This window comes from Notamacropus eugenii, chromosome 1 (assembly GCF_028372415.1).
Source record: "Notamacropus eugenii isolate mMacEug1 chromosome 1, mMacEug1.pri_v2, whole genome shotgun sequence".
In the NCBI taxonomy this organism is placed as follows: domain Eukaryota; kingdom Metazoa; phylum Chordata; class Mammalia; order Diprotodontia; family Macropodidae; genus Notamacropus; species Notamacropus eugenii.
In genome coordinates this window covers 672,517,892-672,539,197 of record NC_092872.1, presented here as the reverse complement: position 1 = coordinate 672,539,197, position 21,306 = coordinate 672,517,892, and the positions used below count along the sequence as shown (strand labels likewise).

General features: G+C 36.8%; 2 protein-coding genes across 3 annotated transcripts in view; one reads left to right on the top strand and one right to left on the bottom strand.

The window, feature by feature from the left end:
• ARHGEF33 (Rho guanine nucleotide exchange factor 33) overlaps positions 1-1,078 on the top strand; it is a 57,332-nt gene extending 56,254 nt beyond the window's left edge. The window contains exon 16 of the mRNA XM_072645894.1: positions 844-1,078. Coding sequence (XP_072501995.1) covers positions 844-973 — 130 coding nt within the window. The 3' untranslated portion in view covers positions 974-1,078. The remainder of the gene's footprint in view (positions 1-843) is intronic.
• Positions 1,079-11,004: 9,926 nt separating this feature from the next.
• Positions 11,005-21,306, bottom strand: part of SOS1 (SOS Ras/Rac guanine nucleotide exchange factor 1) — a 183,152-nt gene continuing 172,850 nt past the window's right edge. Inside the window, exons 21-23 of one of the 2 annotated variants that reach the window (XM_072635817.1) lie at positions 17,677-17,721; positions 14,921-15,039; positions 11,005-13,550 (exon numbers count right to left, since the gene is read on the bottom strand). In XM_072635817.1, the coding sequence (XP_072491918.1) occupies positions 13,065-13,550; positions 14,921-15,039; positions 17,677-17,721 (650 nt within the window). In that variant the 3' untranslated portion in view covers positions 11,005-13,064. The remainder of the gene's footprint in view (positions 13,551-14,920; positions 15,040-17,676; positions 17,722-21,306) is intronic. The other variant, XM_072635818.1, reaches the window with a different exon arrangement.

Genomic DNA, 21,306 nt, shown 5'->3' with positions numbered 1-21,306 from the left:
CATGGGGCTGGATTTATAATTTCTAACCCCAAATTTAAATGATCTACTAAATGATCCCAGTCTGGTTTATCAGAGGCAATTTCTAGAGCCCCTCCCCTTCCAGGCACTTCTGACAGGATCAACTTGTAGACAGTGCAGAGCTGAAGTCCATTCTACAGATGGTTTAACCAAGAAAATGGAAGAATGTGCCCTCGCCTGGGGACTTGATTGGATTTATTTGACTTGTTGACTATTGGGCTTGGTCTCCTTGGTGGTGGTTGAGATTATGGTATCTCCTCAATCTGATGATTGTATTCCCATTTCTTTACTTTATCATGTATAGCATATCTGCATGGCCGTCCTCAATAAATCTGTCTTTATAAAAATAAACCAAAGTAAGAGTTTGTAATATATATGTATAAAAAAACAAAACAAACAAAAACATTTAAAACTCCATAGAGAGGGTTTGGGGTAAGGTTGGCTGAAAACATTGAATTCTAGGATTTTTAAACTCCTTGGTTTTGGATATCAGTTAACTCAAGGACTTGGTAATTTGAGTACTAGTTGTGATAGGTCAACCTCAAAATATGAATCCCCAACTTTTTTGAACTTTTCTTTGCCCCAGGATAGTGTTATTTCACAATATACTTCCCCCCTACACAATAATGAATGATTCCCTCCTTCAGACACAATATGGGTAACTCTCTTACTTTATCCTTCTGAAAATGCCCAAATTAAACATTATACTAGATCCAAGTGGCAACATGACAGTTTGACAAATGCCAAACAGTTTGGATAGATAGAATATTCTAAAACAATTAAACCCAAATCAACCTGTACTTTATCTGTGTGCTGAGATTTTAGGTCCAGTGGATCAGAATACAGGGAAAAAACTAATGAAAACCCCTCAATGGATCCTTCACCCACCAAACAAGATCTCTTCAGAAACCAACTTGCTCTTGCAAATGACCTTGACCAAGGAACTGCTGTGTAAAATATATGTAAAGTTTTATTGTCAAGTGGTGAGACAAAGATGTACAGTGTTTATGTGTATACATCTGTGCACGTATAACTATATAAAGTCTTAATGTATAAATTATTGATGAAGAATTAATGATCTAAACATTTTCATTTGAAAACAAATCAACTTGCAAAGCGTTCTTGAGAAATGAAGACTAGTCTGTGAATAATGTTGAATTTCATGTCTGGACATTTGTGAGAAAAGGAATGAAGAGTTTGTGAGGCCTTCCTCATTGAAAGAGGCAGCAATAGAGACACTATTAGTCTGAAGGAAAATAAACATTTTAAAAAACAAAAACCTTCCATTTTGAAATTGTGCCCTGAACATAAGACTGGACACATTCATATTAAACATGGATATGAATTTTATGTTTCCTAAGCGTTTGGCCTATGAACTGATCCTCAGTGTTCTTAAATTATAGATCATGTTAAGACCAACTCAAACCATTTTGTTATCCGTCCTCCAAAGATCTCAGAGAACTTGGAATATATTATACAGATGACTCTTAACATTCATATAAGGTGAATGACTGCATTGTAGACCTTTTCCATAAGAGGAAGTGATAGAGAAGTTGTGGATTACCTAACAGGGCAACTTCAAAAGGTAAAGGCATATAACTTGTATTTTCTGACTGAAGAGACATGGTATTAACAACAATGACATTTCAGGGTAAAAGTCAATGTGTTCACTGGTATTAGGCTAGGACCTGGGAGAAGAGAGCAGTCCAAGGACTGTTTGGTTGTATTTTGACCCCCATTACCATGAATGTAAAGATCATCTTGGGGGGAACACTGGCAGCTAGTGCATGATTTAGCACCACTCCATGCATTTTCTCTTTAGAAAGAACACTGTCTGATCTAGCTGAGGCTGACGATGCCTAGCATCATCTGCCCCTCTTTGGTTAATGCAAACAGACACACTCAGAATAAGAACCATCAGGGCTGGGAATGCTGGACTCTGCCATTCAGGAGTACCTTATTCTTTTTACTATATTGTTTGGCTAAAAAGCAGCAAGTCTCAATGGGGTGGCAATATTTCCACTATGAATATGTCCAACATGGAACGTGCCCCAAAAGGGCATATTTAGGCTCAAACTATTAGCTTCAAATGGGAAAATGCAAAATTAGCTGTTTTCCCTGAAAAGTTACAGGTAATAAAGTAGCAGGAACTAATATTAGCTCTTACTAGCTCCCATGAGGAGATGTTGAACACAGCCTCTATCTGTGCAATATCCTAACACTTGGGACTGACTTTTCAAATACCATATAGCTCAGAAACCTAAAGGAACAAATTGCCAAGAATTTAGAAGCCTCTATTTCATTCAGATATGAGATTTTTAGCCATACTTTCATAAACATTTTATTGATATTAACTATATTTTTTCATAAAAAAAGAATTTCAGGTTACTACTATACCAGAAAATAGCTTTCAGTTAGTGTATGAATTCCACAATACTAAATGGACTGGAAATAGGAAAAAAGAAAGAGAGAAGCCTAGTTTTATCGATTAATTTAAATCATATGCAAAATACAAACCTTTTTCTTCCCTCATTTTCTGTTTATAGTCAAAGGGATGAGTCATACTGAGGTTTTTGAAAATATTGCTAATCCCTAAAATTTCATTTTAAGATAGCATGATGTCAGACCTACAGCACAATCCATTTCAATGACAAGTTCTCTTTCATAAAACTGAAACATAAATATGACACTTAATCTAACACCACCACTAGCCTAAATCCACTCCCTTATCTCTTCAGGACTGGACTACTTCAACAGCTGAAAAACTTCTCTCAGTGCCTCTAAGCCCTTCTCTCTCTGGTCTATTAAAGAATATTTAATAATCATCCAGTATTTAGCTCTCATATTTAAGTCTTTCTGAAATGCTGCTTTACGTCTCCCTCTTCAAAAACCTTCAATGGTTTCTCATGATCTGCAGGTCACTGCAAATTCCTGAGTTCAGCATTCAAAGCTTTCCACAATATGGTACCTATTTCGTTCTCCAATGTTATGTCCTGCTACTTACTTACGTACACGGACTCTCTTCTCTAGTCAAACTAGCCACATACCCCATATGTCCCCACCGGCTGTACCTTAAGCTTGTCCCACATGCACTCCCTCCATCTCCTTCTACTATCTCAGCTTTGCTCTTCTTTGAGGACTCCTTTCTGACTACCCTGGATTTTGTAATTATTCATTCTGCTAAACTTGAGCAGCTTACAGGATTTATCTACATGGACTCCTTTGAATAACTAGCATGTGGTACTTTATATTAGCTTTTTATTAATTCTAATAATAGCCTAATTTATCAATCCTAACCACTACTCTCTGGAGGAAGAGAGGGGTATTACTTTTCCCATATTGCAGGTGAAGAGACTGAGGTTCTGTTACCCACGGTCACTGTTTCTAAGTAGAAGTCAGGATGCAAACCCACATGTTCTGTTGAGAATGCTAGTGTTCTGCCCGCTGGGTCACAATTGCCTCCTTTTTATAGTAACAGCTTACATTTATACAATGCTTTAAGGCTTGCACATTATTTACTGCACAACAATGCTAGTTCTTTGTGGTCAGTGACTATATGTCTTTTCACAGCCTGTAACAGAGGAATACACATAGTAGGTACTTGATGAATAGTTATGGATGTTAGCATGACTATAATGGCCAAAGAAGTTTCTGGAAAACATTCCTCATTTGTTTATTTTTTTGTATTTCACTTAACCTGACAAAGAATTTGACCATTTTCCCCCTCTTATTTTTGAAAGGAAAAATATTTTAGCTATAATTGAAATAAAAATAAAATGGAACCCAGGAACTGACCACTGACATATGTTCACAATTTCAAGTGGCTAATTGTGCCTCCTTAGGTTTGAGTTTAGGGTAATAGCCAAATGTATTTTTACACAGACAAGATCAAATTAATAAGAACTCAGGTCAACAACACCACCAATGAGGAGGGATCTCAGGAGGCCCAGGTTCCCTCTTCCTTCTGCCTTATCTGGGGCATCACTTTCTTCTCTTAAATCATGAGGCCAAGCCAAAATATGATCTCTAAGGTCCTATCCAGTTTAAATAATTTATGATACTTTGAACACTTATGTGTTGGAGGTTGAGGGAGATAAGGGGTCAGACTACCATGGGGAAATTTCAAAGGAGTTAGTTTAATGGGGGTACTTCTGGGAAGGCTGGGGTGGACAGCTTACTGAGGTTTGTTGATTTCTCATGTAATATCACTACAGGAATGAGATAGAACTCATTTCTCTCTGCTAAGAAAAGTGTGGGTAAGTTTGAAGACAATGGGAAAGTCATCATTTAGTATGATCCAGATTTGATTTTTAAAGAGCTAGAGGGGAGACAGGTTATATGGTAACATGGAGGTCATGCTATTTCCATACATGGTCTCTGCTGGTGCCAGACTTCTTCTCTGTAGACTTATAGAATACTGTGCAAACTCTATAGAAAAGAGAGGTACTGGACCAGTGAGTTCATTGTTCTAGAGAATTCCCAGGTAAGGAAACTCCCTCTACCAACACAAGTTGGTACCTTCTTTGACTTGTCCAGTCACACAGCCAGCATGGGTTGGAGGAGACAGCCTTAAGACCAGCTCTTTAGCCACTATGAATACTGCCTCTCTTCAGAAGATTCAGGCTAAATGGATTTTTAAAATCACTAACCTGCATTTGGTTCTCAGAGAAATTTAAAGAGGGATAGTGTTTGGATCACTGGTAGAGAGAATTCCTAGATGAAGAAACTCTTTCTGCCATTCCACATCAGCGCTTTTCCTCTAATACAATATTTGAGAATCTCTTCAAGCACTGAGAAGTTACAAGACTTGCCCAGAGTCCAAAAGCCAGAAGGCATCAGATGCTGGATTTGAATCTCAGCCCACACACATCTACATTTAATCTTCCCTCTGGAGAATCTAAGAAAGGGGGTGTCAGCAAATGAGTTGAGTAATTCATAAAATGTAAAACAATTGAGCATCACATAAAGATCAACTGTTCCCCCTTTCCCCTCCCTCTCACCTAGTGGCCTTAGTATTAGATTCATTCTTCTGCCTCTTTACCCACATCTCCAGTTGTTGGATTAAAAAAATTAAAGGTATTTGAAAATGAAATGTCTCATTCTGAGGAGTGTGAATTTACACCAGTGGATTACATGAGGGTGGAGAAGGCCAGGCAGGGAACAGACTTGTTAACTTGGGGCCAAAGAATAGGTTTCAACTAACAATTTGGAGGAATGAGATAAACATACTATAAACACTCATGTCCGTAGAAAGGATTTGACTTTCTCTAGAGAACGTGTATGATAGATGAGGTTAAATATTGCCCTTATCAGGGCTCTGCTTTGATTTAAATAAGAAAGGGGGGAGAAGATAAGAGGTTCATGTGATGATCTTGTCATCCAATCCTAGTGTGGTGTGGCAGTGAGGTCGAACTCAAATAGAAACACATATTGACTTAGAAAACCACAAATTAACATAGTATTTTTATCTTGTTAAACATTTTATAATGGCATATTAATCTAATTTAGTCAGCTCGCCTGACATTATCAAATCACTCTGATATAAAGGAAAGAGCACTGAATTTTGGTGTCAAGAGAACCTGGGTTCATTTCCATTGTCTATATAGTATGAAAGAGAGGGAAAGGGAAATCATCTCACTCAGAAACCCGAACACAACTTAAACTGGCATCCTTATGTTTTTAAAGCTAGAGGGACTGAAACATTTACTAAGCACCCATGTTCACTGCCTTTTGATAGGAAGCAGGGATGCCAACTCTTCAACAGTTCATTAGGGTGACTTCACTGACTGATACCCCTCACATCTCTTTCTCCCACTTCTTCTGTTTGTTCAAGCTCTTCCTTAGGAAAAGATTTCCTTATACTCTGCATCAATACATTTAAAACTTTCCAATAAAAAGATTTGTTGGCAGATATTGGGCATCTAATTAATACTGTAAGTGGATGACTGGACCTTGACACCTCTCACTTCTCCAAACCCTGCCCTGCCCAAGTAGCACAAATTCTCCAAGTAGATATAGATATATAAATAAGGTATGGCAAAGTCCTGTGAGAATAGTTAACATGGAAGTAGAGATGTTTTAGTCTGCTGAAAGGAAGCCTTGGATGAGACATCATCCCTTTCTCGGAAGAGCAAAGAGACTTGTCCTGCTTGGCTTGAGGGCAGAAAAGCAGACTTGGGCTTGTGCAAGGAAAAAATGTGAAATAATTGAGCAATTTAAGGATGAAATGAGCTCTTGGAGTAAGATAATGCATTTATTTCACTCACTAGATGTCTTCAAAAGAAGGTTGGGTAAACTCTAGGAGGCAATGTCATAGAGGGCAATTCTTGAGAGGTATGTATTAGCTAGAGGAATTCTGAGGCTCTATCTCTGAGCCTCTTTGATTCTTTTACTTGAAATAGTTTGTAGAACCCTAGCTTACCTGAGAATCCTTGGGTACTTGGAGGTTCTTTCATTTTGTTGATGTGGGTAGTCCTTCTACAGATGAATTCACACAGTAGCATCAAAGCAATCAGTGAACATTTACCAAGCATTTCCTATAATGCTAGACACTGGGGATACAAAAAACAAACAAAACAAACGTGAGTCCCTGACCTTGAGGAGTTCATAATCTAGAGAAGGGACACAGTATGTATATACAGATATAATAAAACTTATACAAGGTAATTTTGGGGAAGGCATTGTCATCTAGGGGGTAGAGATGGTCATCAGGAAAGTCTTCATGTGGAAGGTGGCACTTGAGCCGAGCCTTGAGGGAGGCTGGGGATTCTGAGAGATGAAGACGAAGAGGGAGAGGACTCTAGGGTTAGGCTAACCATAAATGCGCTCCGATTCTATCAGGACTCTAGGCGAAGGGGACAGGACATGCAAAGGAACAGAGATGGAAGACAGAATATAGTGTATAGAAAACAGTAAGAAGTTTGGTAGGAATGTAGAATGAGTGAAGGGGACTGTGAAATATAATCAAAAAGATAAGGAGATGGCCTTCTGGATTCTTGTGCCCTCCAAACTCATCAGTGATGGTCAGCCTTCTGGTGGATGTGCCTTTCTGAGCTTGGGTTGGTGCTGTAACAAGTGAGGAGCTGAGGCTGGTCCTATATTTGAAGTCCACAGCTTGGTAGGTAGGACCTACTTGAACTTGTTCTCATAGGTTTCAAGAACCTAGGGTTAACTCCACTCCATGAAGAAGCATTTGAGTAGGACTTCAGTGGAGGCATTTAAGAATAAGATCTATTATTTTCATAACCATTTCTTAGTTACAAGAATATTTAAAAATATATCATAGTTGTTTAATACAAAGTAAAGATTGGCTTCCCCCTCAGGACCTTGATAGAAGGTGCTGGGTAGAACGAAGGAACATGAAAAATTATTTTTCATGCTATATCTTGATGACAAATAGAAATGGAATGGAAACCACTGAAACAACGATTTTTTTAAGACTGTTCACTGAAATAATATAAACAAATAATACATCTGTGGGCTACATGAGGCTTTTTTTAAAATTTTATTTTAGAACATATCTTAATAATGCCAGAAAAATAACAGCCATTATTTCCACCAGTTTAAATGCAAACCCAATACTGCTGCAGACACAGAATACAAATATTACCTATAGGCATGATTAGGTACATAGGCCATATTAAGACATGCCAGTTTGGAGATCAACACATTGTTCTTACATCAGGTTAAGTCCAACAGCTTTTTTTTTTTGTCTTCTTTTCACTAGCGTTGCTAATAACCATGCCATTAAAAAAAGGGCAAACACACATATCTACACAAATGCTTCTTGACTTAAATTTGCACAAGTCCCTTGAACAAAAGAAAAAGGCGTGTTCTCTGGTAGGCTTACCAGATATTTGCACCCCAGGTATTCCCTGCCCCCAAATGCTGACTTGCTTTGAAAAAAAAATTACAGATGTTCTTAATAAAAGGCACATTTGGCAGCTACGGAAAGTGGCATGCATCTTGCACAGGCTCCATCTCCATGTAGTCATACAAGCCTATGAGGTCCTGTCCATCATCTGTCCTGGTTTACTGAGGGACAGGCCGGCGGTGGGGGGCTGCCCTTGAGTTCACCTTTGCAATTTCCCAGCAGTTGGCTACTTAATGCACTATTTTCATTAAAGGCAAAAGGGGAATTTGCTCACAGTTGACAGAAAATGCACTTTAAGGTGTCAAAAATGGAAAATAAGGCATGAAACTTACAAAACAAGTTACAAGTGCTTTTGGGTGTTACATTTTCTCTTATAGGAGCCACATGATTCTTTTTTAAGACCTAAAATGACTTCTTCAGGCCCAGGTTTCAAGCATTTTGAAATGATTCTAATAGTTTGAAATGTGATACTTAAAAAGCGAAAAATATAAAAAAAAAGACATTGACTTATACATATCACCCCTCCCCATCTTTTTTCTTTAAAAAAAAAAAATGACATGGCATAACTCTCCCTTTCTCCTGAAAGTAATGTTAGTGCAGAGATAAGAAGACACATGAAGGCTAAAAAGTGAACCATTCACAGCAGCAGAATCTCAGTACAAATGTTTACTTTTGTTCCTTTGTGATTGTAAAAGAACACGGTTCCCCAAATAAGAACAGTTGGAATAAACCCAATGCTTATGATGGAACCACTAGTATGAATTATAATTGCATTGATGAGAAATACATAGTTAAGGTAGGATCAGCTTCCCAAGTGCAGCAAGATGCCAGTGATCACACATCCCAATTGATACTTTGGTGGTATAAGACCATTTTCCACTTATGAAAACAACAACAACAAAAAACCACAGCTGAAGTTGTATTTGTTCATGGGACCATTCTGGGAGGGCATATTCTTTCCAAAAGAGAATCAGGAAGCCACCCGAGTTATTAGATGCATAATAATTTACCAACATAGTAATTTCTTGCCTGACAACCCCAAATTATGCAAATCTTTGTTCCTTTATGTTTCCTGGGAGTGTATTCTTGAGAAAAAAATATGGGATTAATCTTGAATCTGTCAATGCATTCAGACATCTAGGATTTTCATATATTTGTGTTTTCAAAAGTATATAGACAATGGTTTTTAAAAATAAATGTAATCTTATTAAGCTGGATAGATATCAGCCTATCAAAGATAAAATGAAATTTAAAGATTTGGCAGCCCTGTTTCAGGTTAATGAAACATCTGCAGGCAGGTTTTTTTTCTCTGATGGAAAAAAGAATATTCCATTTTTTGAAATAAGGTTTGGAAGATTAATGCTCTCCCAGAAGGCATATAATGGATTTGTAATTCTGGATTTGAAATCTACAGCCTGTGGTGCTGCATTACTCTGTTCAGAGATACTTCTTTACCCAGATGACGCTTCTCTAGATTACACATTGTTTATAAGTTATTAAAGGTAATCCCATTAGCTGTTTATTTGTGCCATTACCCTCAGCTAAGGATATTCAATTGGAATTCTGCATACCATTCTGAATTTTCATGTGAAATGAAAAACACTAAACCACTATTTGAGCACTGCCTTTCTGACATTTGGCTTGAACCTTAGATCAGCACTTCTATATTTTGAAAGGCAGGGTGATGCGAGAGTTTACACTACCATGTTCAAAATGAATACCCATTCTATTTATCACTGATGTCGATGGGCCCCAAAGTAGCTCTTCTTAATGTCTAATGGGGAAAGGAGTACTTGGGAGAAGAGTAACCTATGAGGAAGGAAAAAAAGGATGAGAGCAAGAGAAAGAGTGAGAGAGAGAGAATGCACTGAGGGCATGAGGTGTGGTTTAAAATGATGACAGCTTCTGGATACATACACCTTACCTGAGTTGGTTTGAATACAGGTTTCCTAACCTCTTTCCCCCCAATGAAAGAGAGATCTTTCTGAAAGGAAAAGTATATACATACATACATATATATACATATATATATATGTGTGTGTGTGTGTGTCTATCGTTAAAAAAAATAATACTGATTGTTTCATAAAAACCAGATCTGAGGGGAAAAGTGCAGTCTATATTCAAACCAATCAATGATGCATTTATTAACAGAATAATGCTTGAAGCTACAATAATCAATTTGTTGTGGGCTAATGGACAGTCTGTACTCAAGATGAACTTGGAACTCAATTTTTAAGGGGATTTTTTTTAAAAAGAAAAAATAAGTTACATTTTAAAAAGAGAAAAACAATTAGCCAAACAGGAATGTTACATTCATTAAACAAAAGGGATTCATCTCTAACAACTGGACATGATCTACATATGATTTGATGTGCTGCTTATTGATAGAATCAATTTTCTGGAATTTAAAAACTAAATTGTATGATCATGGTGTAGATACTGTACTGGTCTAATGAACACCACAGAAAATTATTTAAAGAGTATATTTCCACCATGATGTATCACTGCTAAAAATGCCCCCACTGGCAAAGTCAACAGTGTTGCTGAAATGTTGCTTTATTTAGCCACAGATGAAACATGCAGATACCAATGAATTCATGACTCACTAAATAAGGAGGAGATACTGCATATTTCATAGACATTATATTGGAGATTCTTTTTTAAAAATCAGTATCTGGCATGCATTACTGTCACAGTATTTGTTAGAATCAGAAAAGCAGTCCACAGGTTTAATGGATAAGCTGTGTAGTATGATAACTAATGATGAGGGTAGATGTTGTCTCATGTACAGTCTCGATATATCAAAAGACCTTAAGAAAGGTAGAATGTTTAAGACAAACTTTAACAAACTGCATATATGGTGCCTGGAAAATGTTAAAACTTACAAAGTTCCCCTTAAGAATTATAATCATCTTATTCCAACCAAACTTTTCTTCATGTGCCAAACTCTAGCTTCTCTTTAGCCAGCTCTTTTACTGTTAAAAACACAGACATCCTGCATTAGAAACAAAGGCGTACCACATGTGCTTTTAGCTGCTTTTAGTGTTTTACTTTTCAACAGAGAGAAATAAGAATTATTTGTCAATATAATAATTTAATGTATGACAGCCAAATGAAATATCTGCATCTTTATTTCAATTAAATTAAAATGAACCTGCCAAGTATATTTATGTAACATTCACTATATACACATGATTGAAGCAACTGCAAGGTAATCTCGATATGCCGATTCCTCAGCTGTTAATCAAACATGACACTTGTTATTGATGCCCAGCAAGTGTTTCTTTTCACATTGAGTGCCTGCATTTCCATGGCTTCATTAACAGCAGTACAGCTAGGAGCCATGAAATGGATTATCAGTAAACCTTAAGGGGGGAAGGGTGGGGGAAGGTGACAAACTAGCACAGATTAACAGTCTCCTAAAAGTGAGTAGTATATTTAATTGACAACAGCATTATTTTTTTCATTTCCACTGTCATTTAATGACATAAGACTTTCATTGTTTCTTGTGTAAAGAAGGCAATTAATACCCTATTATGCTTTCTGGCAAAATAAAACAAAACAATGAACAAAAAGCCCAACAAAAACAACACAATGAAAACCAAAACCAAAATAAAATAACAAAAAAATCCTTTGTGGACTGGCACTATAATTATTCTTTAAAAGAGAAAAAAAGTACCTCTTTGGTGAAGCCCAGGTACCCATGCTGATCACTGTATGAGGGAGAGTCAATAAATATGGTGATTTAAGTATAGCATCACAAAAACTGATTCTAGCAACATGTAACACACCTTTTCTCAATATAAATTACCTCCTCTTTATTACGACTGCCAAATTTTTTATTCTACCAGAAAAAGGTTTTTGGTAAGAAGTACAACCAATTATGAACTTCATTCTGACCACCTATAGCATCGCTGAATGTGTGTCCTCCCCAATTATTGCACTTTGAAGTGGCTCCAAAATGAATAATAAAAACCAGAAGGTACAAAATCAGGACTGTATGTTAGATATGGCTCCCATTTCAATTCCTAGATGCATTCTAATGTTGCTCTGGCAACACAGTTATCATCTTGTTGCAGAAAAATTCTTGTTAAAGAACCAGGCTTTTGAGCCCAAACTGCTGACTTCATAGCACCATGAAGTTCACAGTAGGAAGCACCTGCTCTGGTACTCTGTCTCCATCTCAGAAAACGTATAGGCTTGAAACTTTTCTGGAGATTTGGCTGCTTCTATTACCTGCTTTTTTGTTTTTCTGCTCTTGGGGATAAATCATATACTCACAGTCTGAAAAAGTTCCCATTAATTGTATGGTTTGTAAAATGGGCAAAAGTGTGCCCACGTGACTGACAGTACATTTTACTTGGTTTCCCTTCTGTTGAGAGTCAAAAGTGAGCAACACTTTGCTATCGACCACTGTGCAGTCAGTCCCGGGTCTAAGTGCACATTGGGGCGGGGGTGTGGGTGCTACCACTCTGAAGACAGGCAGTGAGAATACTGCCAGCACTACATATAAAAACCATGAGTACTCTATGTTCAGATATGCATCAATGAGTCCATAAAGGACATGTATATGAGTGGAAAACAGAAATTCACCTTAGTTACTGACTCTCCCTTAGAATCTGTAAACAGGACTGCAGTACAGTGCTCTGCCTTGCTTCTAAACAAGGTTAGGTACCACAGATCTTCCTCACAGTCCTCTTAATGGTTTTCAAGAACATATATTCAAAAATAGGGAGAATAAAGCAAAGGGAAATGAAGAAGGATGAAAAGATCCCTGTTTAAGATTTCAAAAAAAAGTGCATAATGTTTGAGTTACAAAAACTGTGACCATGTGGGCCTGCTGGACACTAGACTACACTTTCTATCCCTTTGCTGATAAGACCAATGCACAGATACAGCTCCTGCCCATTAGCTAGAAAAGTCCCTTTGTCCCATCTCTAGGTGCATTCAGTTGTCCAATTACTCCACATCAGCTTTTCTACATTCCAAAGAGGAATATCCATTCTTTTTATACTAGTCATCAGGCTGACGATTCACTGGATACTGCATTTGAAAGTAGAGTATTTAGTGTTTGGAGTACATGTTTAAACTCCTCAGTGCTGGCAGGTTTAGTGCATCCATTGCCAGCAATGGACTTTGAGCCAGGAAAATGTTTATCCCAGCACAAGAGAACTCAGGAGGAATGGGCATTCTCCAACAAAGGTGGTCCATCTCTATGCATGGATGGGTGGGTATGCTCCCTTTTGTAAGTTTTTGGAGGAAGTTTTGGGATGTGTTGAGAAGTGCTTTGTCGTGGAGGAACAGGTGGCCCAGGGATGGAATGAATGTCCACATCTTGTGTTAATGGTGGTGATGGCAGATGCCTCCTTGTGCCATGAGGAGAAGGTGTTTGAGGAGGTGGTGGTGTAAAAGGGGAGGGGCTGTTTGGGAAGAAAGTATTGCCATGTTCACTTTTTTTGCCCAAAGGGGGTGGCTGGAGATGTAGTGGTGAGCTGGAGAAAACATCAGGTGTCCTCACGGGTTCTCGCGGTGGTAAAAGGGGAGGGCTTTCTGGAGGGTCTGATATCGAGGTCCGGTCGGAGTAACGTGGTGAATAGACTTTTGATGTGGGTTGCCGAGGAGGGATTGCTGGAGGACTATCCAAATGTTTGGACATAATCTAACATGCAAGAAATAAAACAGAAAACTTATTAATAATGTAATTTATATGATGATCAAGAATGTAATACTATATACTGTAAATGTTATATGAAGAAAATGTGATAATGTAATGAAATACATTCATATAGACTGAAAACACTGAATGAATGTCAAAATAAAGATAATCTAAATTCAAATAAAAACTGAATTCAAAGTCCATTTCATATCTACTATTTAGAGATTCAGGAAAGAAACTTACAGTATAATAAGATTCTACTATCATGATAACATTTCCTTTATATCAATCAGACTGATTTTTTTTTTTTTAACAAATTAACTGAGGGCAAGAGGCATTTCTATTTAATGGAGCTGAGCTATGATATTCTCTTTGGTGGGTAGCTTAGAGCTTTGGGCTTATTGGAGGACTAAATAAATATCAGAGACACTGTTAGAAGAAAAGGAATCATATCTCTGTTTCCTGTTTTCATTAACTCATTTATTAAGCTCCTACTGTGTCTCAGGCACTAGGCTAGCCAATGGGGCTACACAGACAAAAGCAAATGGTTCTTTCAATGGCTTGATGTAATACTGGCTGGAAACAAACAAATGAACAAACAAACAGACACAAACAGATGAGTAAACACAGAGCTATCTGGGACACAGGAGAGAGTCTGACTGCCAAGGGGCATTAGGAAAGGTATTGCAGCACACAAGTCAAGTCTGGAAGGCAGAGAAGATGGAGTTCACATGGAGAGAGAACGTTGTGTTCAGGAAATAGCAAGTACAATAGTCTGGATCTGGAACAGAGCCTATGTGAGGGGAAGTTATGTGAAATCAACACAGAAAGATAGGTTGGGCCTTGATTGTGAAAGACTTTAAATGCTAGAGGATTTTATATTTTATCCTAGAGGAAACAAGGGGCCACTGAAACTTCTTGAGGTATTGCAGTCAGATCTGAATTTTAGCAATATTAGCTTGGCAGTTGTATGGAGGATAGACTGGAGAAGGGGGAGATCTGACTAAAGCTGCTAAAGGTCCAAGTCTTAGGTCCCTTAATTAGGGTTATCATCATATACAAAGCTTAGTAAGCACATGGTAAGAAGTAGCATGGCTAGCGCTGGAGTTAGAAAGACCTGAGTTCAAGTCCTGCCTCTGGCATGTACCAGCTGCATGACACGGGAAAGTGACTTGGTCTCCAAGTGAATAAGTGCCACATGTCTCAATAAGGTACATTGGTGGAGGGAGATTCTACACTAGTAATTTCCTACACTCATGAAACCAGACCCTGAACCCTCCCTCCCACAACTTGCTACCCTAAGCACTAAACAAGTAGCTTATTGCAATGGAAGTCACCCATTTCCCACAGCAAGCAACTGCCTGCATTTTTACCTTGGAGGGAGAAGATTCTGCTGGGGCAGATTCTGGTCTTCTTCTTGGGGGCACAGGTGGGGGAATGGGCATTTCATCAGTGCTCTTGGTTAAATTTATCGAGGAGACTGAAGCAGATCCTGTTGGGCATTCAAACACAAACTGTTTTTAGGAGATGGATTTCATTTAGTAGCCCTGAAAAAGTTTAACTCAAAATTGTTTATGCTCATATTTATTAATGCAAATGCACAGAAGTACCAAGATATGGATCTTAAGAAAGCAGCACAAAAAAAACCATCACCTGGTTTCATTTGCTTTTTAAGCAAATTGCTATTAAGCATGCAAAAATTTCTCAGCACAGCTTTAAGAAAAGCACTCCCTAATAGATATTCTGTACTATAGCTGCCTCATAAACAAAAGGTATTTCTACAACCAGGCTCTTGGCCATGATGCAAGGCCCATTCTTCTGAGTCTGGCTCCCAGACCTTCAAATGAGGCAGGCTGTTAAAGTCTGTTAAAACTCTGGGAGGTGGATATTGGTGGGACTTGGTTATGTGGGGAGGAATTCTTTTCCATACTGTAAGGTAGTGGAATTGCTGTGTTCCTGACTATTCTAAGTTGTCCTCAAGAACTTTCTCAGTGATATTGTCCTAAATCCTCCAGTGTTACTTCCTACCAATTTTTTTTCAAAGAAATGTTAAAAAATTTAAGAGTTAGTGGTAAAGTGCTATAATGTTGGGTATAAAGATGGCATCTTTCTCCTATGTTCTGAAAAATGGACTTATCTCTCTAGATTAGGGAGAAAATTATATGGTAATCCTAATATTAAGATTGTAGTCACAAGTGTGGATTTTGGAATAGGGAAGATCTGGGCTCAAATCTAGCTTCTAACACATATTACGTGTATGATCACAGGCAAGTCAATTGCCATCTTGGTCCCTGATAGCCGAGGCCTTTCACTTTGGTCTTTATACTGCCAGGCCTAAGGTTTAATAAATGCTGGCTGACTGACTGCAAAATGGGGATAACAAATATCTGTTGTACCTACATCCTAGACTTGTTCTGAGGCTTAAAAGGATTGTGCAAACATTCAAGTGCTATTTACCAGTTTGTATGATAATTCTAGTTTTAGAGAGCCTTGTACTGATGTCTGGGACTTCTGGGTCAGTCTCAAATAGCAAAAATGTTAACTACGCCAAAAAATAGTTAATTTTGATAAAAAATCATTTGGCAAACTGAGTTAAAAAGGGATATAAAACTTTTAATAAGAACTAAGTTGGCTAAAATTGTAGAAGTCAAGTAAACAGATACGTAAGGCAAGAAAGGCAGGGCAATAGAAGGAGATGAACACTGGATAGTGCTTGAGTTCTCATTTGGGCACTTCCACAACATGTATGACCCACAGCAAGCTCAGATTCTTCTCTGGGCTTAGTTTCTTCATTTTCAGATGAGGAGGTTGGATTAGATGATTTTCATGGTCCTCTCTCTAACCACAAAATTTCCATGACTCTCTATAATACATTGCTAGTATTCTATAGCATTCAAAGTTGAATGTTTAAGAGTGATATTAATGATCTCTCCTTGATCACTTATGTTTTCGTAGATGCTATCAAGTTTAACAAATTTATTTTAAAAGTAAGGTTTGACTCATTTAGCTATATGGCTATAGTATCTGTATAACTTTAGCCAAGTTGCAATCTCCCATGAGCCTCAGTTTCCCTATCTGCAAAATTAGGGGGCAGACTAGAAGATCTTTAAGCTCTTTTTTCAGAGCCTAGAATTTATACTGAGAAACCTACCTAATTTTTATATTAGTTGATTTATTGACCTGTCGATTGTCTTAAAATAATAATTAAAAGTATTAAGTCACAATGGAACTTTTGTAGTGATTATAATTTAGGACTTGCAACTTTAAATGTTATTTTTACCCAGAACATGAAAAAAACTTACAAATACAGAAGATTTAAATTTTCCTTAAAATCAATTTTTTAAAAAACATAGAATAATTGGATTCTACAGAGAGTCTGGAAGGTATAATAAAAAAAAATCTTGGCCTCAGCATCAAGAGGAGTCCAGGCTGTGCCATTTATTTCCTGAGAGAGCTTTGACAAGTCACTTAACTTCTGGAGGTCTTAATTTCCTCTCAAATAAAATACTCTGGCTCCTTTCTTGTTAAAGGTATTTTCCATAAAAATTATCTTCTTTATCCTCATTATAGTTCTGTGATGGTGTAAGGGTATTTATCAGTATCTGTCTGTGTCTGTGTTTGTCCTCTGTTTTCACATTTTCATGAAGGAAAAACTGAGATATGCAAAGGTTAAAACCCAAGCATGTAAATGGCAGAATCAGGATTAAAACCCAGTCCCAGGGCAGTGATCCTTCTACTATACCTTGCTACTTTAACAGTAATCTACCTTTTGGTTTAGTTAATGATGAATGACTGTTAGTCCTCCTTCTATTTTTTCCCCTAAAAGTAGAGTACACAAATCCATTGGGAAGTCTGTACTTTCAAAATTAAAGTAACTATATTTAATATATTCCTTCAATATTTTGCTCTTAAAATAAAGTTTTCATAGAAATGACAGTAATATTGAAGAAAATGAATCCTTTATGATAAAGGGTAAAAGAATAGGGGAAGGCCTCACTTAAAAGACGTTGTAAGCCAGGTACCACTGCTGCCAGACCCAAAGAAAGTTTCAGCAGGAAAAGTTACACTTGGTTTGAGTTCTAAAGCCATAGCAAGTATTACAGGTGAGACTTAAACCAGATATACTAACTTGGGCCATGGGGCAGTGTAACTTGGATAAAGATGGTATCGCTGCCTGTGAAAGGAAACAAGAAAAACGAGATTTTTTTTTCGCTGAAATTTGTCAGAAGTTTTATGATTAAAAAGAATTCTATCATCATTGCCCATCTTAAATAATATGGTATTAGTCCACAGTACAAACAAATGTATTCAAATATTAAACCTTGATTTTTAGGGGTGAATTGAGGTAATACATTAGGAATCTGGAGACTATACGTTACATTAACTTTTTGGTGTCACAGTCACTTATATGAAACGTATCCAGGGCTGGGGCAAATTATCCTCTATCCGGCCAGTGGGTCAAAGGGAAATGAAACATTCATTGGAAACTATTCAGTTATTATACAGATATAGTCATGAGGTCACGCTTCAGTCTTTGAAAAAAAAATCTTCCAAAGGAACTCTCTATATTCTCATTCAGACCTATTATTAGGCAACTTGCAAAAACTGAGCTTACATTTACTCTTTGAACCACATGGCTGTGATTTTACAGAATGATTTTTAAATGTCTTTAAAAGACACATGAATGTGGGTTTTTTTGTTACTTGCTAGCTTCCTTCCACAAAACTGGATAAAGACAACAGTTAAAAAGCAGAGCTAATGATGAATTCTGTTAGTAATTTTTTTTCCCTCAGAGGATGTAAATCCTACAAATTCTGTACAAAAATAACTATACTTAATATATCCCTACAATATTTTGCTTTCAAAATGAAATTTTCACAGAAATAATAGTAATATTGAAATAAATCATTTACAAGCAAGGGTAAAAGAACAGTGGAAGACTTCATTTAAAAGATGCTGTAAGCCAGGAACTGCTACCAGACCCAAGGAAAGTTTGAGCAGGAAAAGGAGAAATTCATTAACACAAATTTCATGGTACCTAGATACTTCCTGTGTCAGAACCCTGAAAGTTCTCAATCAATTTCTAAATGAACGAATCTTCAAAAGACAGGGTGATTTTTTTTGCTACATAACAATAAAGCCCCTGACAATCAATTATGTATGCTGATTTGAATTAATCATTAACATTACTGAAACAACTGGGCTTTTTGTATTATCTTGATTTTAGTCAATTTATCATCTGAACTTTAACTCTTGTATTTATTTGTATTAATTCCAGTGGGTTTTTTTTTTAAAGTAATGACCTGAGTTTCCTATAGAGATGAGTCTATTTCCATACGTTTTCATTTCAATACTCTCTTTTCAGCTCAACTGGACACTCTTAAATGTATGCATTACTTAAATGTTGATGCATTACTTCTCATTTCAATGATTTCTATCCTCAAGATGCTCAAGGAGTTCTACAGATTTTAATTTTAAAACTATCCTTATTATGAAGTAGGTATGAACTTGATACTGTCATCCCAGCAGAAGTACCTCAGCAGGACACACAGCACTGTGCTTGGAAGGAGGCACAGGAGTGAAATGAAAACATCATCCATGCCTGTGAGGCGTCTGCAGTTGTTCAGAAACAATACTACACAAAGAAAATGTTTCTATATAAAGCAAACTTATTCTAGAACAAATTCAGAGAACAATCTGATTTGTATATTTGATTTCACTGCTTGATGGCTGCTTATAAAGGAGTATTCGAATTATAAATGTTATCAGAGGTGTAATTGGGCAATCATTAAATAAAGTTATTGGTAATAATTTGGGTTTGATAAATCCACTTAAAATATAACTATCTCTCTAAATTTATCAGAGACAACTTACATTGACCAGAAGTACCTGAAAAAAGCTTCTCGAGAAGAATCCTCTAGTAAGGAAATTCAGCTAAATACCTGAAGTATTGCTGCTTAGCAAAAGAGCCCTGAGGAGTTTAGAACTCCTTTCTAACTTCTTCTAATAGAGCAAAACCTCAGTGATCCAGACTAAGTAAAGACTAGTTTCAATTAGCTAAAGTTTCAATTACAGAAGATTTAAAAAAAAAGAAATAATTTTGCTACTTTTAGTTATATTAGTTCAAAATTAGTAAACATCTTGATTGATGAATAAATAAAATCTACAACTACTACATCAATTATTCACCATGTAAGCCAGAAGTTACTAAAGTGTTCAACGATACTCAAGTGTTTGAAAAAGCTTGATCAAGTATTTAAACAAGATTGTAGTGGAAGTATTCAAAACTATTTGGACTTTCTCTGAAATGCTTTGCTCATGAAAGGGAAACAAACTTACCTTCTGTTCAAATGATAAACTATGATGATTTTACCACAGAAAAATATTTTAAATGAGTCCACAGATTTAACTGACTACTAATTAACTTCTTGACTGCATCTGCTTTTCTGAGAGCCAACCTTGCTAAGATGGAAATGTTAGTTTTTATCAGAAGGCTGGCTGCTAAGAAATGATTCATATTAATTTAACTGTTGGCATTCTTGATAAACTCTTTGTCTAATGTCCAATAAGGAGACATAATACTGGAGGAATTAAACTATATTCATACTATTATGTTTACTGTAAAAGAAATCAGAAGATGGTATAGCCAAACTGAATGATGGCTTGCAGACATCTTTTCCTAGAACACTTGCCCATGTATTCATGATTAGCATGAAAATAACCATAGCGCCAATGTTCACCGCAGAGGATGAATTAAGAGAAACTGCAAAGGGAACTTAAGATTCTCCAAAATAAGTTAACTTGTATCTTGATTCTTGGTGACTTCAATGTGAAAACAGAGAAAGAAGCCACATATTACGTTGGTATGAAAACTATCTTCAAGAAGAACATCTAAAGGCAGGAACATATTAAACAACAAATGAAATAGAAAAGAGAAACATGAAACTCACTTCATCTTAACAGAGAGGAACTGACTGGTTAATACTTCCAGAATCAGTTACCTGTAGCCAGATCATTTTATGATTTTTAGCAAAGGTTAAAACAGTAACCATATAAGAAATTATCAAGGGGGAAGGCTGTAGAATCACAATACCTCCAACCTGATCTGTTTAACAAGGAAAAGTTATTGGAGAAAGGTTAAAGACATTAATTTTAATCACTGTTTCTGGAAAGAGTTTTTAACTGATGAAAACTGTAGACATAACAAGAGACTGAAAGGAGTCATAACTTGCCTCAGACTTACTGAAGTAGTGAGAGACAGAAGCCAAAGGCAATACCACCTTGGAGTATGAACATTTTGTAGGAAAATGGAAGATTATGTAAATATAATCACACATAACAACAAAAACAGTTGAGGAAAAACTAAGTTTACACAGGTTCTAGTGACAGCTGATGAAACTGGAAGCACAAAGATAAAAAAGGAAACAGATCTATTGGTATTTTTGTAGTGCTCTATTCTCATTTGCAATAACAGTGGAGTAAGTCACATTCTGACACAAATAGTTCTGTATCTGATAAGAAAGTGACATTTAAGAAGATTTAGTTGTGAAGGCTGACCAAATAAATATAGAAGAATTATACACTGGAAATGACACAGTTTTAGAGATTTGATGACTCTCAAGTTCTCTCAAAGATGGGAAGATTTCAAAAGAATAGAAAACAGTAAAGAGAGCATATTTCTTCATTACCCTCTGAAAGAAGCTCTAAAATTTTTATGATCATGGATTATGCATGTAACCAGGGCTTCTTCAAAAAAATG